The sequence below is a fragment of the Bubalus kerabau genome, chromosome X, assembly GCF_029407905.1.
Source record: "Bubalus kerabau isolate K-KA32 ecotype Philippines breed swamp buffalo chromosome X, PCC_UOA_SB_1v2, whole genome shotgun sequence".
Classification (NCBI taxonomy): Eukaryota; Metazoa; Chordata; class Mammalia; order Artiodactyla; family Bovidae; genus Bubalus; species Bubalus kerabau.
Window position 1 is genome coordinate 45,684,307 of NC_073647.1, and position 25,915 is coordinate 45,710,221.

Sequence of the window (25,915 nt, forward strand, 5' to 3'; positions counted from 1 at the left end):
GGGCAGGACTACACCGCGAGCGCAGATTAGCGGAGCCCGCGCCGAACCAAGCCAATCAGCTTGGTGGAGGAGCCTCGGCAGATCCTCGCCTCACGCGGGCAGGGAGAAAAAGGTGGCTACCGGCAGCTCGAGCTCTAAGGGTGCAGGCTGTGGACAAGCTGAGGCCAACCAGCGGGGCGCCTACGGACCGGTAAGGTTTGCGACCTCACCCTTGTGTTGGCGACAGGACTAGAAGGCAAGGGGTTGGGTGGGACTATCCGGGACGGGGACTTCCTGGTCTGACCTGAGACTTGAGTTAGGGTCCGATGGGTTAGGGTCCGAGGGGCCAGAGAAGACCTAAGCTTTCGTGTTGGAGCAGACGCTGTACCCACAGGGCATCTGAGATCCAAAAAAGGGAAGGGACGTGCCGAGCCTTGTCGCAGAGGTTCGAACGTCTGGGACTTAGAAGTCTAATCCAGCCGAGGCTTTTTCTTTGAGAGTGTGCGTTCAAGAGCACTCCCCACCCTCAAAGTAGGTTCCAGGACAGGATCACTTTAGTTCTTACCTGACTAAAAGCAGCCTAGGAAGGTGACCTGGGGGCCTGAGAACGGACTTTGAAGGGAGTGAAGGAAGCATGAGTGCGCGTTAGGGGGCAGATCTCTCAGCACTTAACCTGCTTCCCCTCTGGGCGTTGGCACAGTATATTTAGGGAGACAGCGAACCAGAGCAGACGTTTCTCAGGCTGAAAAAAAGCCTGAGGTTTATTGACATTTATTAAACGAAAGTGTTCTCTGACCTTCTGCCCTTTACCCTCTTGGAGCATAAACCAGGTTCACAACCTTTCGGTCATATTTGACTAGTTTTCTGCCCCTTTCCCATTTACCAGCCTTCAAGTTCTATCCATTTTTCCACCTCTGCTGCTCCTCTCCCACTTAAGGCCTTCAGCAGCAACCACCCTATGAGTGCAGGGCAGAGTTCTGACCGTAATCTGCAAGGCCCTTCCTTATGGGCTTCCTCTTCTCTGGCTCTCTTCAGTCCCTGAATGGATTCAAATGTGCAGACTCACTCCTGCCTTCGAACTTTTGCTCTAGCTGCCCCTTCTGCATGCTTCCTCCACTTCTTTTCCTCCTGTAGGTCTTTGCTCTACTATCGCCTTTCTCAGTGAATCCCCATTGAGCACCTTCTTTAGCATTGCATCCCCAAGGACACCCAAACTCCACACCTTGCTCTCCTGAAAAATGAAATATTTCCTGCTATATCAATAAACAAAGGATGTCATGGGTTGGTGAACCGTGAGAGAATTTAGGAAAGAAAGAATACCTGCCATCAAGCAGCCATCAGACTGCAGCCACCCTATGGTGAGCCTTGAGGAAACAGGAAACCAGCCCCAGATATGTTGAGATGCAAATCGAAGTGAGCCCAGCCTCTTTCATGTCTTGCATATTCCCATACACAGAAAAGCGCTAAGTTCCTTAACTTGAGATGTCTAGTTTTCTTTAATTAATAATAATCTTTTGATATTCAGACTACCTGCCCTTTGTTGCAGAACTTTTATATAACCTGGCTACCCTTCTCGCCTCCTGGGACCGGTTCTCTCAGTGTTACTTGAGGTGCTGTCCCGAGGCTGAGGCTTGAAGTCCTAAATATTCCCACCAAATAAAACATAACTCTCAACTTTTAGGTTGTGAGTATTTTTAAGTCCACAATCCCATACTGCTTATCATTGTGTATTTTACTTGTTTATTTTGCTCTTTACTGCCCATCCACTAGAAAAGAATCTGTGAGTGCAGGCATCTCTGTTTTGTTCACTGCTGACACGCCAGGATGTGGAACAGTGAGGGGACACACATTAGGTACTCAGTAAATCTTGGTTGAACAAGTGGTGAGTGGTCTCCCTGTTTCCTGCTTCTCACCTGTCTAGTCCACTCTGCTTCACCAGGTTAACCTGACTGAACAGTTCTGGTCAGGTCACCCCCATGCTCTTAAACCCTCAGAGGTTTCTCGTGACTGCAGACTGAAGTCCAGACTCAGCCTGGCATCTGAGCCTCCTGCCCAGTTTTGCCCCTCCTGGACCTTCCAACTTTGTGTCATTCCACAGCCTGTTTCCCAGTGGGTCTGCAGGGTGACAGCCTGGCAGTGTAGGAGCAACCACAAGTTCTGCCTTGGCCTTGTACCAGCATTGTGACTTTGGGCAAGTCACTTGACCTCTCCAAGCCTCAGTTTCTTATCTGTTGAATGAGACCAGTACTGTGTTCCCAACTGGTTGCTTTTGGGATCTTGGTGGTATAATACACGGTTAGTCCTTCATATCTGCAGGTTCCATATCCATGGATTCAATTGTTATAGCCACGTGTTCCAGGAAACAAACTCACTCAGAAGGACAATGCAGATAGTGGAGTGCAGTTTATTACACTGGCTGGCCCAAGGCAGAGTCTCCTCTTAGCCAAGGACCCCGACCAGTTTTTGTGAAAACCTTATATACCCTAATTGTACGTGCTCAAACCCACCTCCCCAAATTCTCTGAAACTAGTCTGAACAAAGGAAAAGAAAGATACAATCAAAGTTAACCCATGATTCATATGCCTGTGCCTTAAACCCGTGATTCGTATGCCTGTGCCTTAAACCCATGATTCGTATGCCTTAAGCCTAGGTAGTTAACAGTGGACAATTATCAATAAGCCTGTGGTCATACCCCAATAAGCATAATAGAATTTTTTTCTATTTGGTTACACAGATAATTAGGGTATTCTTTTAGGCAATGGAAAGTCTAGGTATGAGCCCTGGTGCTCTTCCATCTGGAGGAGTCTGGTTTTCCAGTTGGTATGTCATTTCCATAGATACTGGACATATAGCTCAAAGTCCACAGTCTGGGCCAAGATGGAGTCCTGCTTTCAAGATGGAGCCTATTCTGTTTCCTCCTTCACAACCATCCATGGATTGAAAATATTGAAAAGAAAAATTCCAGAAAGGTTCAAAAGCAGAAATCAAATTTGCTTCATAGGCAACAATTTATATGGCATTAACATAGTATTTACAGCTATTTACATAGCATTGACATTGTATTAGGTATTAGGAGTAATCTAGAGATTGTTGGAACTATATGAGAGAATGTGCATAGGTTATATGCAAATACTGTGTCATTTTATCTAAGAGACATTGAGTTTCCTTGGATTTCGGTGTCTGCGGGGGCTCCTGGAACCAGTGCCCCATGGATACTGAGGAACTGTTGTGCTCATCTGTAAAAGGTTCTGAAATTTAGCCAGTTTTCAGGCATTGTTAATTCTTTTCTCTGATTCACTCTTGTCATTCCCCTTATATGACACATGCAGAGCCTCAGACCCTGTGTTAAGTCTTCTCCATGCTGTAGCCAGAGTGATCTGACACTCACCCTTGATTTTAACTTCCAAAGCCTCCCGCATCTCCCATAGGGTGACTCCTTAGCCTGACACAGCACCTGCACCTTCTGAACTTTGCTCCCGATCTGACTTCGATCTCACTTTGTCACAACTTGTCGCAGAACAGGCTGGCCGTGCCAACGCCTCATGCTTCCCACCCCTGGCCTTGGAATATCTCTCAGGACACCCACCTCTTCTTTGACTCACGCCTCCAGGGCTCTAGAACTTGACTCAGGGATCGCCTCCCTGCCTGGGCTTTCTCTCATCAGAACTCAGAGGCACTTCTGCAATGTTCTGCTAAGCCTGTGTCCCACCCCAGAGGCTGGGCTCCCTGAAGGTTGGTGCTGTGCCTTCTGCAGGTTCTATTTGGCAGTGGCCTTGTAAAGGTGGAGGAGTGAGCTGGCACCAGAGTGCTTTTCTACAACTTTTTTTTACAATTTGCAGCTCCCTTTTTATCCTTGGGGCGTGTACGTACATCCACTGAGGTCAGCAGAAGGATTCTTGCTCTATGGTTGAGGCCTCTCAGACCAGCTGCTGCAGCACAATTCCACCCATACTCCATTCTGGACTCCTTGCTGGCCCTCCAGGGGCTCAACCCCAGCAAGCCAAGACGGACATGGGGCGGGGGCTGGGGTGAGTGGGGAGCCTACAGTTGTGTACAGTGTTAGAATGAAAACAGAAACCAATGCTGAGGTGCTGAGGAAGCTGCTAGTCTGGCCTGGAGAGGAGGAGGAAGTTTCCTAGAGGTGACAACTGAGCAAGGCCTTGAAGGCTGCAGAGCTGCTCACCATGGAGAGGACAGGGAGCAGCACCTCCAGGTGGAGGAACAGCATAAGCTGAAGCTCTCAGACAGGCTGCTGATTTTGTCATCAGATTCAAAGCCAGGGCCTTTCTGTCCTAAAAGTCAACAGACTAGTGGAGAGATGAATGAGTGACAGAAAGGACAAGATGGAGCTGATTGAGTCCTTTGGAGAAGTAAGGGGAAGCCTTCAATCCTGTTGGCCTTTTTCTTGTGCAGATAGGCGTCTTCTTGCCACAGAGGACACCATTCTGCCTCTAGTCCAGGTATATGGTAGTGAGTTATGGGGCCACCCAGGCCCATCTCAGAGGACAGTCTGCATCCCAGGAATGTTCCCTGAGTGCTTCTTCCAGCAGCTGCAGCTACAGTTGAGCACTCCGTGAAAACTCAGGGGTCGAGGGTGGGGGGGATGTTATCTACACAACACACTAATAGCTTAAATATGTTTCAGTTTATACAACATAAATGTCTGCCTCTAAATATGTTTTTAAGGAGACAAATGTTGATTGCAGACAGGGCCACATTTGGAGCAAAAATGGAACAAGCAGCTGGTGAGCCAACAAGGACATGTTTGACAGAAGACATTCCAAAAGTGAGTATTGACACAAAAAAAGGTTAACCGAAACCAGATAAGGGGAAAGTCTAGCACATACATAACAGCACGCCATTGAAACATAGCTCTCGGTTACCCATATTAAAGTAATTAGTATTGAGTAAGTGTTTCTTTATAGAAGATATGTCCTTATTTAAGGCATCAATTACTGCTCTGTAACAAACCCTATCAGAACTTAGCAGTTTAAAACAACACCCGTTTCTTTGTTCACAATTCTGCAGGTTGGGCTGGGCCCAGCTTGTGGTGAGGAGTGGGGGTTCCTCCACTGGTCTGCCCTGGGCTCGCACACACAGTTGCAGTCATGGGGTCCCTGAGGTATATGTTCCAGGCAGCCTCACTCACACAGGTGGCAGTAACTACTGCCTGTCACCTAGGTGCCCTCATGTGGCCTCCAGCAGGTTAGACTGTGCTTCTGGATATAATCGCAGAAGCCTTCCCAGGGCCAGCAAGGGTATTAGCAAGGCCTCCTAAACTCTAACCTTGCCAGTGTCAGAAGGGACTTGAAGGAATTGTCAGGCCTCCTAGAGACGCTTTACAGAGATCTATGAAGGGAGGATTCATTACACTTGCAATGAACTAACACCTCAGACATGAAATCACACTGAGGTAAAATGTGTTCATATCAGATGTTACTTAATCAAAGCTTCCCAAGAGGTTGCCACAGGTCACCAGATCACATTGGTTTTAGTGTACAGCTCAGAGTAAGGCCTTCTCTGTGCCTCTGTAATTGAGGATTAATCTGAGATTCTACTGCTCAGACAAACCACCAGAGGTCCTTGCAATCTGTAGTTCATTTGTGTGCATCAGGGTTTTACTGATACTCAGCAACTAAAAACAGTCTTGATTAGGATGGTGTTTTTTTTTTTTTTTTCATCAATTGACTTTATAGTATAAAGTAAAAGTTACACATTTAAACTACTATAAGAAAAAGAACAGTTTTATCCTAACTTACACATACATTCTGTGTAAGACTTCTCTGAGTAAAGGGCCCACTGCTAAAAACAAGGGAAAACAGAAAAGATTGGAAGAAATCCAGGGACCTACAACATTCTGTTATCTCCAGATCATTTTGCAATGAAATAGTTTTTCTAGATGGCTTTCTTCCCTATTCTTAAAACTGTCTCCAAGGTGCTTAGTGCTTAACTCCCCGCAATAACCCATTCTTGAGTCTCACTACCTGTTTCCAATCTGGAATTTCATTCTTATTTATTAGTATATATTCCTTCTTGTCTGTTAGACCCACTTGAACTGCATCATCTTTCATGGCCATGAAAAGTAAGTGATGATTTCACATAATCTCCTGTAACCGAGGACCATGGCCCCATCACAATCTGACTTCTCTGGGGTAAATGCCAGCTCTGTTCTCATCGTTATAAAACTCTCTGGCATAGCCACTGACCCATGCTTCCCAGGCAATATGGGTGCAACATTTCAATATAAGAATCCACATCACTCTGTCAAAGAGAGAATTACTTTAAAATCATGAAATGAAATTGTACTGGATAAACACAGCATTGTAAAGCAACTGTACTCCAATAAATGTTTTTTAAAAAGAAATTACGCTAGATATGATAGCAAGGTTATTTAATTTTTCTTAAATTAGACTGTCAACCTTTTGAAGCAATTTGTAACTTTTGACTCCAAATACTATAAACAAGAGACTCTGAACTCCTTTGGAGTTATTCTAAAAAGCTGGCTTTCCCTGTGCAGCTGTCTTGGGGAGAGCAGGAAGAGAAGGAATTGCCAACAGGGAGATTGAGTGGAATTTGGATTTCATTTGCCTGTGCACTGGGCGTGTGTTAGAAATTTTAGTAAAGGTGTAAATAATGTAGCATGCTATGATATATGGCAGTCATCTAAGCATAGACAACAGTGGGCTTAAAAGATACTTTGGTGGAGAGGGTAGCATAGTGAGGCTGACTCTGTCAGGAGATTATGAATGCCTGAACAAATGATGCTGAAGCTTCAGAGCCATCTCCATTGCAGGTGGGATGCCAGGTTGAGAGGGGCAGATCTATAGAAGAGGCTCTGGCTCCCCTACAGTCTCCTGCATATCCCAATTATATAGGTATTTAAGGAATACATAGCAGGTTGGTTGGTTGGTTTTTTAATCAGCAGAATTTCTTTAAAATCTCTACTTTCTATCCCCAACTTTACTATACAGAAGTTCAGAGAAAATGGGGGTTTATCATCTTAAGGAAGCCCAGATATGGTTTTAGAAAGACCCCAAGGAGGAGAGGTATAACAAGTCCTCCTCTGGGGCCCCTTGTACCCAGCTTCATCAGCGTGCACCATCTACAGTTTTGCATCAGCTCCCTGGAGTCAGAATATTTAAGTCCTGCATGTGGTGCTCTGTCCTTCCATTATCGCCAGTTAACAGAGTTGGAATTTAGCCAAAAGAGTACATGGGTGGTTGTTGTTCAGTCGCTCAGTCATGCCCAACTCTTTGTAACCCCATGGACTACAGCACGCTAGGCTTCCCTGTCCTTCACTATCACCCGGAGTTTGCTCAAACTCACGTGCACTGAGTCACTGATGCCATCCAGCCATCTCATCCTCTGTCATCTCCTTCTCCTCCCACCTTCAGTTTTTCCCAGCATCGGGGTCTTTTCACAGGAGTCAGTTCTTTGCATCAGGTGGCCAAAGTATTGGAGTTTCAGCTTCAACATCAGTCCTTTCAATGAATATTCAGGACTGATTTCCTTTAGGATTGACTGGTTGGATCTCCTTGCAGTCCAAGGGACTCTTAAGAGTCTTCTCCAACACCACAGTCTGAAGACATTTTGCATGATGTACCTGTATTGCAGAGCTGAAATGCAAGCATCATAGCTTTCACCTGATATGTCAACTTCCTCAGAGCTCAGAGAAGGGAAAGCAAAGCCCTGGGCCTGGCTGGTGAACAGCTCACTGATCGTCCCTGCATCCCCACCAGGAGATCCCATCAGGCAACAGCATAGTCTTAGATGGATGTGCTAAGGGGAGAAGGGTTTAGGTGATGAGCCCAAAGCCACAGAGCCCAGCCCTGTAGTGGTTGGAGAGAAAAGGGGCCTTACTTTCCCCTGCAAGTATGGAAACTACTTTCTTTTTTCTGATGTTCTAAGTGCACACTGTCAATTGAGCAGATGGCATGTTTGGATTTGTGTGTGTGTGTTTGTGTGTGTGTGTGGTTTGTTTTTTGCTTTAAAAGTGCCCAGGGATCGGCTATCCGGAGCAAGAAAGTATCACTTTGGTGGGGGTGGGGGGCTGGTCGCACCATGGTTTGTAAAATCCTAGTTCCCTGATCAGGGATTGAACTCAGGCCACCACAGCGAAAGTATCAAGTCCTAACCACTGGACAGCCAGGGAACTTGCCTCAGGTCATCCAGTGTGACCAAAGTCTGCCTCAGTATAATTTGCTATCTCTTCCCTCCTTACTAATCCCAGGAGAGAAGGTTGCCATGGGCGATAAAACACCAGAATTATTTGAAACTTCCAACTTGATTCAAGAAAACTTTCAAACTAAGAGATGGACCTGCTATTTCAGTGGCTCATGGTGCGTGAATCCAGGCTCTTAGAGCTTCCAATTCTCAGCACACCCTTACCCCCTGCCATCCCTCTCTTTCTGCAGGCCAAGAGGTGCACAGTGATTGGAGGCTGTGGGTTCCTGGGTCAGCACATGGTGGAGCAGTTGCTAGCAAGAGGCTATGCTGTCAATGTATTTGACATTCGGCAAGGGTTTGACAATCCTCGCGTGCAGTTTTTCCTGGGTGACCTTTGCAGCCAACAGGTAACAGACCATTTAGCCTTTCTGATTATGCCAGGCCCCTTGAAGGGAGACCACCAGACTTCCCTTGCTCAGAAGCCAGCCCAGTTGTTTCCAAAAGAGAAATTTTTTTTGAAAACTTGTGAAGTTATACAAAAGAATTTAACACACACACCTATTGTTACTAGTGAGAATCAGTAACTGTTATTTCTGTTGCTACTACTGCACTCTGCACAGATAGTTCAAAAGCAACCATGGCCAATACATAAATGAGTGGTGGCAGCTGCGTACCAATAAAACTTTATTGACAAAAGGTCCACAGGCTGTAGTGTGCCGACTGCTACTCCAGAGTATACATCCAAAAGTGAAATTGCTAGGCTTTGTGTTTCTTTTTTTTTTTTTAATAATTTTTGTTTGTTTGTGTGGTTATTTATTTATTTATTTATGGCTGTGCTGGATCTTCATTGCTGCTCGGGCTTTTCTCTAGTTTTGGTGAGTGGGAGTTACTCCTCATTGTGGTGCACATACTTCCCATTGCACTGGCTTGTGGAACAGGGGCTCTAGGGTGCAGGCTTCAGTAGCTGAGGCCCACGGGCTTAGTTGCTCCACAAGCATGTGGAGTATTCGCCCAACCAGGGCTCAAACCATATCTCCAACACTGGCAGGTGGATTCTTTGCCATTGAGCCACCTGGTACTCCCTGGACTTTGTCTTTCTGCATAACACTTGGCATAGCTGATATATTCTGTGTCAACTTAAGTATTTGTCCCCCCACCCAGAGAACATGTGCTCCATGAAGGCAGCTCCCCTTCAAACCACTCCCCCCGACTCCCATGCTATCGTTGCTATTTTCCCCTCACTCACAAATGTTAGTTTTGCTGCAAGTGGCATTCTAGGGTTATAATCCTCCTCCCCCATCTCCTCCCCCATTGCTCAATCTGAGCATTTTATTTTTTTTGGTTGCTCTGTAAGGGTCACAGAATCCTCGTTCTTAGACCAGGGATTGAACCCAGGTTCCCTACACTGGAAGCACACAGTCCCAACCACTGGACCAGCAGGGAATTGCCTCTTTTTACTTTTTTAATGTGGGTACTACAAACTTAAAAGTCATGTCTATGCTTTGTATCATATTTCTAGTGGAATAAAGGGGTAAAAGTTGGATCTGATTCTGGTTTGGTTATTTTCCTTTGGGGCATCATAGATTGATACCCCAATAGCAATAAGCACTTGTAGTACTCAGATTTTACTTTCTATAACCATTGCCCATAAAACGAACCAGGGATCCTTGGGAAAATATCCTATTCAGGAATCTGGGGGAGAGGTAGGTAGTACAAGGTGAGCCTGGGACGTTTTTCTTAGGATGAAACTAACAAAGTACTCAAAAACTAATTTAGAACATGTTAAAAGGACACAGGAACCAATTTCAAGAGCCTCTGCTGGCCAAATTTGGGACATTTTGAGCCTCACAAAAGATAATAGTAGTGGATTGTAATGAATTGAACAAGAATCCCTGCATCCATAGAATTACTGAAAAAAGATTACAGAGGAATGCCAAGTAAAGAAGTAAAAATGAAAGCTAAAATTAAAAGTTCACCATTTTTGTTTAGTCACTAATCTGTGTCCAACTCTTGGAACCCCAAGAATTGTAGCCCGCTGTGGGGTGGGGTTGGGGTTGGGGTGGCTGATTCACATTGTTGTATGACAGAAACCAACACAACATTGTAAAGCAATTCATTCCAATTAAAAAATAAAACTTAAAAACATTTTACCAATTTGCAAGTAGCATGTTAATAAGTTGTTCCAAGCAACGATCACGAATGAATGCTGAAATCAATTGGTGGAAGGTTGCTGGGGAGTAAGATATTCACAGGATCTCTAATGATCACCCCATAGATTACTTTTGGATTGCTCAGAGAGAAAGATACTTTTTTGATGGCCCAAATCTGGCAGCCATCACCTTAACCAAATGATTGGATCAACATTAGCAACAATGTGACAAACTGCCATCTTGATCCTCCTAGGGTGATGCCCTGAGAAGGCATGATGTCACTGGTGTGATGTTCTTGCCAAAAGTATTAAGACTTAATCTAATCATGAAGAAGATTACCAGTTCTTAGAACAGGCCTGGGGTAGACTTGAGAGGCAGAGTGGCATGCTATGTGCAGCTTACTCTCAAATGGTTTCAAAGAAAAAATCGTGTCTACATAGAGAAAGTTGTGGCAAAATGCTAATAATCAGTGTATCTAGGGACATAATTCATGGTTTTCTTTTGGCGATGTTAGTATCTATTGATCATTCTTAGATTTTATTATTAATAGTTAAGATTTCACAAAATGGTAGTAGTAGTGTTAGTCACTCAGTTGTGTCCAACTCTTTTAACCCCACGGACTGTACCCCACCAGATTCCTCTGTCCATGGAATTCTCCAGGCAAGAATAATGTAGTGGATTGTCATTTCCTTCTCCAGGGGATCTTTCTGACCTAGGGATGAAAACCAGGTCTCCTGCATTGCAGACAGATTCTTTACTATCTAAGCTACAGGAAAGCTTCACAAAACGTCACAAAATGGTAACATGCTATTATTCTCTCTTTATACCTTAGCCTTCTATTTCACTTCATGGAAATAGATGGGGAAACAGTGGAAGCAGTGTCAGACTTTATTTTCTGGGGCTCCAAAATCACTGCAGATGGTGATTGCAGCCATGAAATTAAAAGACGCTTACTCCTTGGAAGGAAAGTTATGACCAACCTAGATAGCATATTCAAAAGCAGAGATATTAGTTTGCCAACAAAGGTCCGTCTAGTCAAGGCTATGGTTTTTCCAGTGGTCATGTATGGACGTGAGAGTTGGACTGTGAAGAAAGCTGAGCACCGAAGAACTGATGCTTTTGAACTGTGGTGTTGGAGAAGAGTCTTGAGAGTCCTTGGATTGCAAGAAGATCCAACCAGTCCATCCTAAAGGAGATCAGCCCTGGGTGTTCATTGGAAGGACTGATGTTGAAGCTGAAATTCCAATACTTTGGCCACCTGATGCGAAGAGCTGACTCATTTGAAAAGACTCTGATGCTGGGCAAGATTGAGGGCAGGAGGAGAAGGAGATGACAGAGGATGAGATGGTTGGATGGCATCACCGACTCAATGGACATGAGTTTGAGTAAAGTCCTGGAGTTGGTGATGGACAGGGAGGCCTGGCGTGCTGCGGTTCATGGGGTCGCAAGGAGTCGGACACAACTGAGCAACTGAACTGAACTGAACTAAAACTATGGTGGAGGTAATGAAGATAATGGAGACCTCCTTCAAAAGGTCCCATGCAAGCACTGCTACACTCAGTGCCCCCAAACCTGCAGCAGGCCACTGCTAAAACTTGCTTCCGCCAGAGACTCCTGGACACGCAGGAAAGTCTGGGTCAGTCCCTTGTGGGGTCACTGCTCCTTTCTCCTGGTGCACAAGGTTCTGTTTGTGCCTTCCCAGAGTCAGTTTCCCCAGTCCTGTGTAAGTTCTGGCAGCTCTATGGTGGGTTAATGGCGACCTCCTCCAAGAGGGCTTATGCCATACCCAGGTCTGCTGCACCCAGAGCCCCTATTCTGTGGAAGTCCACTGCTGATCCGTACCTCTACAGGACACGTTCAAACACAGTTCTGTCTCAGTTTCTGTGGAGTCTCTGGGTCCTGATGCATACAAGGTTTGTTTGAGCCCTCTGAGTGTCCCTGGCAGGTATGGTGTTTGATTCTAAATGCAGTTTCGCCCCTCCTATCATTTTGCTAGGGCTTCTCCTTTGCCCTTGGATGTGGGTTATCTCCTCACAGCCACTCTACCACCACGCAGCTGCCACTCCAGCAAATTTTTTCAATGCTTGACTCTATTTGCCACTTTGCAAAAGGAATTCTTATTCTTTAGTACAGTTCAGTTCAGTCGCTCAGTCATGTCTGACTCTTTGCGACCCCATGGACTGCAGCATGCCAGGCCTCCCTGTCCATCACCAACTCATGGAGTTTACTCAAACTCATGTCCCTTGTTGCCTGGAAAATCCCATGGATGGAGGAGCCTGGTAGGCTGAAGTCCATGGGATCGCAAAGAGTTGGACACAACTGAGTGACTTCACTTTCACTTTTCACCTTCATGCACTGGAGAAGGAAATGGCAACCCACTCCAGTGTTCTTGCCTGGAGAATCCCAGGGACGGCGGAGCCTGGTGGGCTGCCGTCTATGAGGTCGCACAGAGTCAGACACAACTGAAGCGACTTAGCAGCAGCAGCAGCATGTCCACTGATGGGTAATGGCATCCAACCATCTCATCCTCTGTCGTCCCCTTTTCCTCCTGCTTTCAGTCTTACCCAGCATCAAGGTCTTTTCAAATGAGTCAGTTCTTTGCATCAGGTGGCCAAAGTATTGGAGTTTCAGCTTCAGCATCAGTCCTTCCAATCAATGTTCAGGACTGATTTCCTTTAGGATTGACTGGTTGGATCTCCTTGCTGTCCAAGGGACTCTCAAGAGTCTTCTCCAACACCACAGTTCAAAAGCATCAATTCTTTGGCACTCAGCTTTCTTTGTACTCCAACTCTCACATCCGTCCATGACTATTGCTTGATCAGATTGTCCCATCTTTCTTTTGTCAGTGGGCATGTCTTCAGGTTGGCTCTGGAGTCCTTTTCATTCTTGTCTGTTTCCAACCCCAGATCTGCAATCAACCATTTCTCTCAGGAGCTCTGCTTCCCTGTAGCAATCCATCTCTGGTTACTCTTTGTTGTATGTCTAGTTTCACAGAAAGGATTACTCCTGTGTATAGGATATTTACACTGTCTGTTGAAGTATGGGACTTTCATATGATGCATAATCTATATCTTTGGGCTCATCTTCCCCAAGAATCTTAACTCCAGGTGCCCTGGATTTTCCCACCCACCTGGCACCCGCCATCCACCACCCATGAGGCACAAAGGCGCAGATGTTGATTTTTACTGGATCCCACAGGCTTCTCATGCCCCAAACCAATTTTTATTGGGGTGACGGTAGTGGGGAGGGAGGTGGTTAAAGGGACATTATGGTTTCTACCTCATATACTTCTGTGTCTTTGAATCTTTTACAGTGAGAATGTATTTCTGTGTTGATTGGAGATTTATAAAAGGGCAAGACACCTTCATGCCCCAGATTGGACACTGGGAATGTAAGGAGGCTGTCTACTTGTATAAAGCAGGAGTGATTTTTTTTTTGTCTTTGTTTGCTTTCCAGGACCTGTACCCAGCTCTGAAAGGTGTAAGCACAGTTTTCCACTGTGCATCGCCCCCACCATCCAATAACAACAAGGAACTCTTTTATAGAGTGAATTACATTGGCACCAAGAATGTCATTGAAACCTGCAAAGAGGCTGGGGTTCAGGTAAGGGGAAAGCTGGAATGAGTGCTGTCAAGAACATGTGATGGCTTTTCCCAAGTGCATGGGGGCCAAGGCTTTTGTTCACTTCCTGGGCTAGCCAGGCCTGCTTCCTAAAGTGTTGCAAAGAGCCTAAAATTTTGGCCCTGGGAGCTGCTGAGCAAACCATATGAAGACCCTAAGCCTTATTAGTCTTTGGTTAAAGAGGGACAAAATTTAGAAATTGCTTGTGTTTTTTGTTATGCTTTAAAAAGCATGTTTTTAACATAAATAATATATATCAAACATAAAATTTACCATCTTAACCATTTTTAAGTGTACAGTTCAGTGGCATTAAGCACATTCACACTGCTGTCAACCACCACCATCATCCATCTCCAGAACTTTTTCATCTTCCTAAGGAGGCTGAAATCTGTACCAATTAAATACTAACTCCCCCTCTCCCTGCCCCTGGCACCCATCATCCTTCTGTCTGTCTCTATGAATAAGACTCCTCTAAGGACCCCACACAAGTGCAGTCATACAACACGTGCCCTTTTGTGTCTGACTTACTTTACTTGGCATAACACCTTCCAGGTTTATCCATGCTGTAATGGGATCAAAATTTCCTTCTTTTTTAAGCGTGAATAACAGCCTATTGGAGGGCTATGCTGCATTTTGTTTCTTCATTCATCGTTTGGTGGATTCCTGGGCTGTTTTGACTATTGTGAATCATGCTGCTGTGAGCATGGGTATTCAAGTAATCTGCTCCACTTTCTGCTTTCACTTCTTTGGGGTAAATATCCAGGAGTGAAATTCCTGGATCATATAGTAATTCTGTGTTTAAGCTTTTATTTTTTTAAATTAATTTATTTATTTTAATTGGAGGATAGGTATTTTACAATATTGTGATGGTTTTTGCCATACATCGACATGAATCAGCCACGGATGCACATGTGTCCCCCATCCTGAACCCCCCTCCCTCCCCACCTCATCCCTCTGAGTTGCCCCAGAGCAGCGGCTTTGAGTACCCTGCTTCATGCATCAAACTTATATTGGTCATTTATTTTACTTATGGTAATATACATGTTTCAATGCTGTTCTCTCAAATCATCCCCCTCGCCTTTTCCCACAGAGTCCAAAAGTCTGTTCTTTACATCTGTGTCTCTTTTGCTACCTTGCATATAGGATCATCGTTACTGTCTGAAGGAGCTGTCATATATTTTTCCAGACATTGCCTGTTCTTATTGTCCCAACTGGTGATGCCAGAGGCTGGTCAACAGCTTTCTTCTCTTGTTCGCAAGGCATCTGTGGCATATGTCACTGTCACTGCCCCAAGCATCAAGGGCTTGGCTGATAGGGGCGCTGTTTTGCTAGTGGCTGGTACTCCATTACGATGATCCAGAGAACCAGGGTTTATAACAATGCAGCAAGCTACATTATGGTGGAAATTGTACCTTCTCTGGTCTGAGTTACAAGCAGAGAGGCATCACTTAGTTCTCCAAATCTGGTTCCTCACCTATTAAGCAACATTAGTAGTCCCTGGTTACTTGTGGAGGAGCAAATCAAGTGACAGTTGTAAATCTCATACTCCTTACTACTTTGTACTGTGCCTGTATTAACTGGAGCTCTGTGAATTACACTCTGCTGTTTTTCATTCAACCATCCCAGGCGTGCAGAAAAGATCTGAGAATAATATAGCACAACGTTGAGGTGACAGTATTACTAGTGATGCTGCAGCCCTGCCCTTACCCATCCTCAGTGCCACTGCTGTCCTTCTGCACGCTATGTGGTACTACAGCCAAAACAGAAATTCTAAAACTTTGTAAAAATAATATACTGAATATATCTTCCTGCAACTTGCTTTTTTTCCCCTCAACATTATGTTTTTGTTTTTGTTTTTACCACAAATTAGATCTTTTATTTGTCACCATTAAAAATCTGCATTTTAAACAGATTCTTGAATTGGTGGCTCGTATCCATCAGCTTATTCAACTTTAGCACCTGTCTTGTCCCCAGTAGCTTTTCCAGAACTACTACCTTTACCATGTAGCTCCATGAGTTTTCCCAATTCAAATTTGAGCTTCTTCAACATTTTTAATGTTCTAACAAAGACATCATGGAGTGGATAAATAGATTGGCAAGCCTTTTCTATGTCTTTTCCAGTGCTATCTGGAATCAATTTATTGACCACCTCTTTCAAGTCATTTGTTTGCACCTCTCAGGTCATGATTTCTATCATCTTCTTGTTGATGGAGTAATAGCAAATAGATGGGGGGCAGCTGGTGCTCAGGCCATACGGGGAGACTCAGGCCAATTCAGTGTTAAGCTTTGCTTCCATATGTACTGGCTATGAGAGGAAACCTCAGTGGCTGCGGTCCACTACCAACACCTGGGAGAATCACTCACAGCTGCCCAGCTAAGGTAAGCACCCGGCTGGTGCTGAGCTTAAGAGGTCTTCTGAATCTGATTGTTGTGTTTTTTAGTAGAACCCACACAGAACAGACGAAGCAAGTAACCATCAGTAGTCTTGACATCAACATGAGCTTCAGTCATCATGGTCTGCCATGTTTTGACCATGGAGCACATTTTGTCACAAGTAAGATCCATAGCATGGAAATTAGGCAGTTTTGCCCTTAACATCCTCAGTAATTAGCTTGAATTTTTTAAATGCTACTTTGTCATTCTGCAGATCAGCAAGACTCACTTCAAAAACACGACCTTTGAGGCCATCAGATGCGATTTTGGTTCCTTGAGTCCTCATGACCAGTGTTTTTGCAATATTCCTTATATTGAACATAGCTGATGCTTTCACATCACACCAGTCTTTTTTAGAAAAATGGGTCAACCACTTTCTTCTTGAATCCTTTTTTGCCTTCTTTCATAAAGCACTTGTTCTTGCCACAGCATTATGTTTTTGAGATTTCTTTTTCTTGAAATACAGTACAGTCTGGTATAATCACTGAAGTGGCAGGTTAGCTCAGTGGGTAGCAGTGCAGGAAATGGGGGTTTTGTGTGGTATTTAGGGAATCTCTCTCAACAGAGATGAAACAATCGTTGACTGCTTTTCTTCTCAAAGGCTTAAAGTGTTACTTCCCACATTTACATCTCTAATCCACTAGGAATTTCTGTCTGTATATGTTCTGAGGTAAGCAGAGGATGTTTGGGTGCTCAGCAGCATGTACTGTACCATCATCCCTTCCCTGATATTTAGAGCCCTATGCAGCTTGTCTCTGCGGGCCTGTTTCCGGCTCTCATTCTTTGTGGCCCTGTCTGTGCCCAGGCCCTTGTGCCCTGCCCTAGGATGAACCTCAGTATCTAGTGTAGGACAAGTCACTCCCCAACTCTATTCTGCTTGACTATTCCTAGCCCTTTGCTCATTCATATACATTTTAGAACCAGCTTGTCAAGTTCTTGATAAAGCCTATTGGAAATGTTAGTGTAATTGCATCAAACCTAAAACTAATTTGGTAGAGAATGGACATCTTTTCCAATATGGAGTCTTGCTATGTATTTCTCTCTCTCTCTAATGCCTTTCAGTAGACGTTTTACTTTACTTCATAAAGGTTCTGTACATCTTTTGTTAAATTTATTCCATATGCCTCACTTCTGGTAATTGAAATATCTTTCATTTTCCACTGCTACTGCATAGAAACACAGTTAATTTTTGTGTATCGATTTTGTACTCTGCAATTTGCTGAAGTCTAACTTTTTCTGTATGTTTGTAGTGTTTTGTATATAGACATTTCCAACATTTGAAAATGGTGATAGTTTTGTTTCTTCTTTTCAAATCATTATATTTAATAGTTTCTTGTGTGCCTTATCCTACCATGCTGGCTAGGACTTGCAGGACCATGTTGAATAAAAGTGATAGAGATGTGATTTGAGCTAGTGTTATTCAGTTTAGGATGGGCTGCCCTTAACCAGATAGCTGAAAGCTGGGGACCCTCATAAGAAAGCACCTTCCTGTCAAATAGCATTTCAGCATGCACGCCTATGCGTGTATACTGATATGCCAAGGTTGGGAGCAGAAGTGTCTTCTGTCCCTCAGTGTGATAAGATGAGGGAAAATGTAAAATCTACTCTTTTAGAATGTCATACCATAATGTGTCTCAAATCCTCATACCTGCAAAAGATAGTGATCTTTGCATTGTTTTAAGAAGGCCTGAAAAGGGAAGGCATCGTAGTAAGAAAGTGAACACGTGCCGTTTGATTTCCTTTCCTATGTGACCTTCATGGTGTTTATATAGTGATCATTCCCGACTCATTTTTTTACATCTAATTTTCTCCTCTGCCAGAAACTCATTTTAACCAGCAGTGCCAGTGTCACCTTTGAGGGTGTTGACATCAAGAATGGAACTGAAGACCTCCCTTATGCCATGAAACCCATTGACTACTACACGGAGACAAAGATCTTACAAGAGAAAGTACGTACCTGACAACTGGTTGAGTCAGTGACAAACGAGTTCCATGAACATCTGTAGGATTTATTTATTTATTTATTTTTATTTTATTTTATATTATTTTTAAACTTTACAATATTGTACTAGCTCTGCCAAACATCGAAATGAATCCGCCACAGGTACACCCGTGCCCCCATCCTGAACCCCCCCCTCCCCACACCCTCCCCCTGGGTCGTCCCAGTGCACCAGCCCCAAGCATCCAGTATCATGCATCGAACCTGGACTGGCGACTTGTTCATACATGATATTATACATGTTTCAATGCCATTCTCCCAAATCTCCCCACCCTCTCCCTCTCCCGCAGAGTCCATGACTGTTCTATACATCAGTGTCTCTTTTGCTGTCTCGTACACAGGGTTATTGTTACCATCTTTCTAAATTCCATATATATGCGTTAGTATACTGTATTGGTGTTTTTCTTTCTGGCTTACTTCACTCTGTATAATAGGCTCCAGGTTCATCCACCTCATTAGAACTGATTCAAATGTATTCTTTTTAATGGCTGAGTAATACTCCATTGTGTATATGTACCACAGCTTTCTTATCCATTCATCTGCTGATGGGCCTCTAGGTTGCTTCCATGTCCTGGCTATTATAAACAGTGCTGCGATGAACATTGGGGTACTCGTGTCTCTTTCCCTTCTGGTTTCCTCAGTGTGTATGCCCAGCAGTGGGATTGCTGGATCATAAGGCAGTTCTATTTCCAATTTTTTAAGGAATCTCCACACTGTTCTCCATAGTGGCTGTACTAGTTTGCATTCCCACCAACAGTGTAAGAGGGTTCCCTTTTCTCCACACCCTCTCCAGCATTTATTGCTTGTAGACTTTTGGATCGCAGCCATTCTGACTGGCATGAAATGGTACCTCATAGTGGTTTTGATTTGCATTTCTCTGATAATGAGTGATGTTGAGCATCTTTTCATGTGTGCGGCTTGGACCTGGGAAGTGCAGGCAGCCCAGGGCCGGCCTCGGATGGTTCCCGGCGGAGCAACCTAGAGCCTGAGCAGTGTGGACAGGGAGGCTACACGTGCCGTGAACAGGGGGCAGACCCAGTGTGGCTGAGGCACTGCGAGCACACACCAGTGTTATTTGTTTGCAGCATCCCTCCCTACCTCCCCACAGCGCGACTGAACAAGTGAGCCTTAAAAAAAAAAAAAAAAAGTGTCCTCCATCGTCCCCCTTGTGTCAGGGCGGAAACCAGACACTGAAGAGACCAGCAAACAGAAGAAGCTATAACAGAGGGAACCGCCTTGGAAGCGACAGGCAATAGATTAAAACCCTGTGGTTACTACCAACTACATAGGAAGGGGCCTATAGATCTTGAGAAATATAAGTCGGACCAAGGAACTAGCCAAAAATGAACTGAACCCACAATACTCACAACAAAACCGGAGAAAGTCCTAGATATATTTTTACTATTTTTACGATCATTCTTTCTTTCTTTTTTTTTATTTTTTTTAATTTTTAAAAAAAAATTTTTAAGTCCTCTATTATTCCTTTAATTTTCACTTTTATAACCGATTACTTTGCAAAAAAAAAAAAGAGAAGACCCTATTCTTTTTTAAAAGCAAACTTCATATATATATTTTTTATAATTTTTTTGACCTTGTTTTTTTTTTCTTTTTTTTTTTTCCTTCTTTTCTTTAGGATTTAGATTCTTAAGAAGAATGTTTATGAACATAGAATGTTAGTATTCTGAAGCCTAACTACATAACTTGTGAAATAAAATTTGTGGATGAAATTCAGTTCTAAAGATGATAACAGAAAAAATAGTAACAGAATATCCTAATGTGGCCAGACGCTACTCTGTGTGTTTTACAGGGGATTGCTTCATTTAAGCTTCATGCTGCTGCTAAGTCCCTTCAGTCGTGTCCAACTCTGTGCGACCCCAGAGACAGCAGCCCACCAGGCTCCCAGTCCCTGGGATTCTCCAGGCAAGAACACTGGAGTGGGTTGCCATTTCCTTCTCCAGTGCATGAAAGTGAAAAGTGAAAGTGAAGTCGCTCAGTCATGTCCGACTCTTAGCAACCCCATGGACTGCAGCCCACCAGGCTTCTCCGTCCATGGGATTTTCCAGGCAAGCTTCATGGTGACCCCTTAAGGCAGGTACTATGATCTTCACCAGGTTACAGAAGACAGTTGAGGACAGCTGATACACAGAGGTTCTAAGCTTCCTGAGGCCATGCAGCTCTAGAGCCTGCACTCAACCTCTGCTCCAGAAATCAGACAATTGATGATAATCCAAAGTGGCAGGCAAAATTCAGCTAAACACTCAAGTGTGTTTTCATTTGAATACACCTTCCTAGTACTCTTGCACCCCCTACTCTTTTAAAAAAAAAGCAAACAATGGAAGGATCTTGCTTTATTTTAAGGGAAAGTGGTTTTCCACTTGGCAACTCAGCTTCACTAGGGAGCTCCTGATTTTAACAGTGGTCTGGGCCACATAACGGAGACTCTGACAGTTGCCAGCTCCAGGACTAATGTCCAGGAGAATATTACCAGGCGGACACCCTACACTGCAGACCCTGGGTGTTCATCAGCTACGGGCAGCTTACCTTAGCTGGGCAGCTGTGAGTGACCCTCCCAGGTGTTGGTAGTGGACCGCACCCACTGAGGTTTCCTTTCATAGCCAGTACATGTGGAAGAAAAGCTTAACACTGAATTGGTCTGAGTCTCCCTGCATGGCCTGAGCACCAGCTGCCCCCCATCTGTTTGCTATTATTCCAATTTGGAATGTCCCAGAAGAGCTCATCTGCTGGGAAACCCAAGGGCCTTTCAGTGCAGGGGTGGAGGCCTCGCCATTTGCAAGCTCCAATCCTGGGTCTGTCCCCTTGCTTCTTGGAGCACAGAGAGCCTCCCAGAGGCGTTTACAGGCTTACCTTATTTCCAGCAGAGTACCCAACAAGTCAACACAAGTGAGACCCCTTTGGGTAACTCCGATCATTGTGAACAGTCGGCAGGTAACTTGAACTCGCTCGGACTAAAACATGAGCAAGGATTTTGCCACAGTAGAGTAGAAACCCTCACTGAGGCGGTAGAATGAGTTGACATGGGCCATCTCGTTTCATCACGATCTCCATTTTTAGCAACAACCTAACAGATCTTTGGGAAGTTTTGTTCCTTTTGAGACAAACCCTGTTTCTCTGTACTTTAAGGCCAGTCCTTTCTATTGGATCTTACCGGCTTTGACACAGCTCTCTGTCCTGTGTCTTCAGATGTGGGTGTTGGGGTGGAGAAAGGGACAGAGAAGTAGTCTAGAATTCTTCAGTGTCTGCAACCCACACACTCCCTTTGCTCTCCTGCAGGCAGTCCTGGGTGCCCATGATCCCGAGAAGAATTTCCTGACCACAGCCATCCGCCCTCATGGTATTTTTGGCCCAAGGGACCCCCAGTTAGTCCCCATTCTCATTGAGGCAGCCAAGAAAGGCAAGATGAAGTTCATGATTGGGTAAGTTGGCCCCTGACTGCCCCCCTCCATGCCCCCCGGCCCCTGAAACAAGGGTCAGTCACCATCGGCCCTTTTCTCCTGTGGCCTTGTCTTCTGCCTGTTGTCCGTTTCCTGTGGCTGCCACAAGAAATGAGGTGGAGAATAACAAAAATGGATTCACTCCCTGTGCTGGAGTCCAGGACTCCAAAATCCAGGTGTTGGTGGGGTTGGCTCCCTGTGGAGGCTCTGAGGGGGTCTGTTCCAGGCCTTGCTCCCAGCCTCACATGGCTGTCAGCAACCCTTAGCTTGTAGACATGTCACTTCAATCTCAGCCTAATCTTCACATGACATGCTTTTCTCTGTGTGTCTTTTCCAAAAGATCCCTCCTCTTATAAGGACACCAGTCATTAGGTTTAAGGCCACCCTACTCTAGCACAACCTCGTCTTAACTAATTATGTATTCAAAGACCTCATCTCCAGATACGGTCATAGTCACAGGTTCCAGGGAGACATTGATTTCTGCCCCATGACCCTCTCAGGCAGGCTGGAAAAATATTTGTGTCCATGTTTGGAAATTCAGGAAACTGACTCAGAGGGGAAACAATTGTCCCAGGGTCAAGGGCTAGGCCCTCCACTTTCCTTGCATCTAGGAAGGCAAGGGGAGGTGTTAACATTCCTCCTCTGGGCCTCTGCAGGTGATGAGAGTGGTTCTGTGTCCCCAGTACAGCTTTCCTTCCCTCCTTCCTTCTATTCATCCATCCATCCTTTCTTCCTTCATTCTCCTTTCTTCCTTTCTTTCCACCCTTATTCTTGTGCTTTGCCACCTTGCCTCCCTGCCTCTCGCTCAGCCTCCCTGCCACAGGACTAGAAAGAGTTAGTAGAGAACTCTTGAGGCCAGAGCAATGGATTGGCCCACAGTGCCCTGGAGGGAGTTGAGAGCTGCTGTCCAAACTGGAGCCCAGAGAAGACACCACCAGCATAGGCTATGCCAGGATGGGGCAGGCAGGGCTAGGGGCTTTCAGATTCATGGGTTGGCCCCTAAATATCCCTCTGGCCCTGAAGGCCCAGGAGCCCTGGCCTCCAGCACATCTTCATGGATGCCCAGGTGTACCTGGGCTGGCATTGCCAAGGTGGGTCGCAGCCCTGGGTCCACGCTTAGGGACTCTGCCAGGTGTGCAGCTGAGTGCTCCAGGCACAGGGGACTCATTCCTTGTGCACCTGCAGGAACGGAAAGAACTTGGTAGACTTTACCTTTGTGGAGAACGTGGTCCACGGACACATCCTGGCTGCAGAGCACCTCTCCCAGGACACCGCCTTGGGTGGGAAGGTAATGCACCTGCTTCCACCTGCTCAACAGTAGCTGGCCCTCCTGCCCCTGTGTGTCCCTGTGATGCCATCTGCTGGCACACTGCTTCTCTGACCCTGCTTCCTGGAAGACCTACCTTAGGATCCCACTGGGCCATGGTCAAGCCCTCTGACAAGGGACGGTCTGCTCTTACACAGAGATGGGAGACCACACTCCTAGGTCCCCCTTCCTTGTTTCTCACTCCCAATTTTGGAATCCCCTCCCCATTGGGGTCTCATTTTTCTTTCCTGGATTTCGGCCCTTTTCTGACCCAGAACTCTCAATGTGGAGGGGGGAGGGAGCACATTTGGGAAAGGTCATACGACCCATTCATAGCATCTGAAGATAAGATCCTTTACCATGATTAACACAGTTATTAAAACAACCAACATACCTTCCCAAGTACAGTCTAAGCTTCACTTGAAATCCTGGCCCACAGCTAAACTTTGATCACCTTCCCCACTACACCGGAAAGTTGCCTGTAGCTGCAAACCCAAAAGGCCTGTCACTCACTGGCTGACATTTGCAGACTTGAGGACCACGAGAAATGCTGCACTCTGTGTGGGCTTAATCTCCACCTTATTTTTGAGCTGCCCTGCGAAGGAACTGGGGTGGGCAGGTAGGGAGCGGCCCCTGGCTTCTCAAAATATTGGTCTTGGCTAAGCCAGCAGGCTGCGGCTGAACTCCAAGCATGGCCTGCTCCCCACGCTGCTGGGAAGCAGTTCCTAGTTTCTGGTTCTCTCTGCAGGCTTTTCACATCACCAACGACGAGCCCATCCCCTTCTGGACTTTCCTGTCCCGAATCCTGACAGGCCTCAATTACGAAGCCCCCAAGTACCACATCCCCTACTGGCTGGCCTACTATCTAGCCCTCCTTGTGTCCCTCCTGGTGATGGTGATCAGTCCTGTCATCCAGCTTCAGCCCACTTTCACGCCCATGCGGGTTGCACTGGCCGGCACTTTCCACTACTACAGCTGCGAGAAAGCCAAAAAACTCATGGGCTACCGGCCGCTGGTCACCATGGATGATGCTGTGGACAAGACCGTGAGGAGCTTTCACCACCTGCGCAAGGTCATGTGAGGTGCCCCCAGCCCTGGCCCTTGGATGCATTCCCTAGCTGATAACTCTCTCCCCTGGAGACCAATAAACTAACCTCCTTCCAGTGATCATCTTCTTAGCTTAGGTCTACCCCGGCCAGTTTGATGACAGCACATCTACCCTTCCGTGACCAAGAGGACAGTTAAATTAGCAGACACGTCTTCTTCGTGGGACTGGATGTTGATTTCTTAAAACAGGGCAGCAGCTTCCTATTCTAAGTGTTTTGTGTTCTCTCCACTCCTGGGTTCCTTAATCATTCCAGTGTCCCCTGTGCACAACCGAAGAAGCTGTAGGGAAGAAACAGCCATTTGCTGATTGAGGAGGGGGTCCTAGATTTATTTCCATGCAGACTGTTCAAGGAGCCACAGATGACAAATACTCTAGAGAAAAGCAGAAGTTATGTGAGGCATCAAATGTACATTTCAAATAGACACAGTTGAGAGAAAAAGCTTAGAAAGCTTGAACAACTATAAACCCCCAATCCCCATGGGGAAAAGACTGCTGGTTTTTCACCTCCTTGCATGCCCCGGAGTTCTCTCTCAGGTACAGCTGCTGTGCCTGCCTGTGCTATTTTTCATAAAGCATTCTTTCGTGTACACCTTTCTTATCATCCACAGAGCCCTCTTGTCCTTTTAATGGCAAGGTGGGACACTTGTCCAGTGGACAGGAAGCCATGGGAAAGGTCAGAGAGAAGAGCCTCTCCTTTATCTGCTTGGAGATGGTACAGAAAGGGCTATTTCCTCACAGCTCATGCTCACAGAACCCTTTAGGGCAGTTCCCCAAAATCAGCACGTATAGTGAATCAGTGTTCTTTATTTTCTGTTGTTCTTACAGAACCTGGTTTCTTCTTAGACTTATTTAAATGTAATCTTAAAGATGTCTATTTTTTTTCCTCTACCTCTGTCCAAGGGTGGGGAGGCACCTGGGAAGATTGGAATAAACTGAAGGTATTGTACATGCCATGCAGTGTGTGTGATACAAACTTCATCTCAACCTAGGGGGAAACTGAACTGCCAGGGTGAGGGAACACAGACAGAAATAAGACAGATCTTTGGCCTAAGGCACTTAGAATAGAGGAGTTAAGATACATTCAGAAGGCCCTGTAATACAAGGCAGGAAATAAGATCAGGTGGTGTAAGTTCTGAGGAGGGATACATGGCTTCCAGCCAAGACCGTGTAGGTTGAAGAGTCACTGGGTACAGGCCCCTAGATGGTGTTTCAAGGTAAAAGGTCAGGTTCACGGGTATTGATTTGTCATAGTTTCATTAGCAGTGTGTTGTGTCTCTGAAGTATGGACGCATCCTGTGACTTGGAGGAACATGGAGCAGTAGGAGTTTGAAAGTGAAAGTTGCTCAGTCGTGTCTGACTCTTTGCAACTCCATGGACTATACAGTCCATGGAATTCTCCAGGCCAGAATACTGAAGTGGGTAGCCTTTCCCTTCTCCAGGGGATCTTCCCAACCCAGGGATTGAACCCAGGTCTCCTGCATTGCAGAAAGATTCTTTACCAGCTGAGCCACCAGGGAAGCCCAAGAATACTGGAATGGGTAGACTATCCTTTCTTCAGCGGATCTTCCCGACTCAGGAATCAAAATGGGGTCCCCTGCATTGTAGGCAGATCTTTACCAACTGAGCCGTCAGGGAAGCCCTAGTAGAAGTTTGGTCAAGCTAAAGAGGTTGGGTGAACTTTATCTTATCAGCCTGGGAAAT

General features: G+C 45.5%; 1 protein-coding gene and 1 pseudogene across 3 annotated transcripts; one reads left to right on the forward strand and one right to left on the reverse strand.

Moving 5' to 3' along the window:
- The first annotated feature begins 50 nt into the window (after window positions 1–50).
- On the forward strand, window positions 51–25,165 carry NSDHL (NAD(P) dependent steroid dehydrogenase-like). 3 transcript variants are annotated; one of them, XM_055563900.1, is made up of 8 exons: window positions 51–190; window positions 4,686–4,765; window positions 8,394–8,552; window positions 13,752–13,898; window positions 18,170–18,298; window positions 21,640–21,782; window positions 22,986–23,088; window positions 23,855–25,165. In XM_055563900.1, exons 2-8 carry the CDS (start codon window positions 4,709–4,711, stop codon window positions 24,185–24,187), a joined length of 1,071 nt encoding a protein of 356 aa, XP_055419875.1. In that variant the 5' UTR covers window positions 51–190; window positions 4,686–4,708; the 3' UTR covers window positions 24,188–25,165. The 3 variants fall into 3 exon arrangements, with proteins under 3 accessions (XP_055419875.1, XP_055419876.1, XP_055419874.1); XM_055563899.1 differs by having other exon boundaries at window positions 60–190; window positions 4,666–4,765; XM_055563901.1 differs by lacking the exon at window positions 8,394–8,552.
- Window positions 15,820–16,768, reverse strand: LOC129639045 (40S ribosomal protein S3a-like; annotated as a pseudogene).
- Window positions 25,166–25,915: the final 750 nt, after the last annotated feature.

Bases quoted from the DNA above. Each gene is read 5' to 3' on its own strand.
- NSDHL (XM_055563899.1), top strand. From the start codon at position 4,673: ATGTTGATTGCAGACAGGGCCACATTTGGAGCAAAAATGGAACAAGCA. The intron at 4,766-8,393 runs GTGAGTATTGAC...CTCTTTCTGCAG, and splicing joins TGACAGAAGACATTCCAAAA to GCCAAGAGGTGCACAGTGAT. The intron at 21,783-22,985 runs GTAAGTTGGCCC...GTGCACCTGCAG, and splicing joins AAGATGAAGTTCATGATTGG to GAACGGAAAGAACTTGGTAG.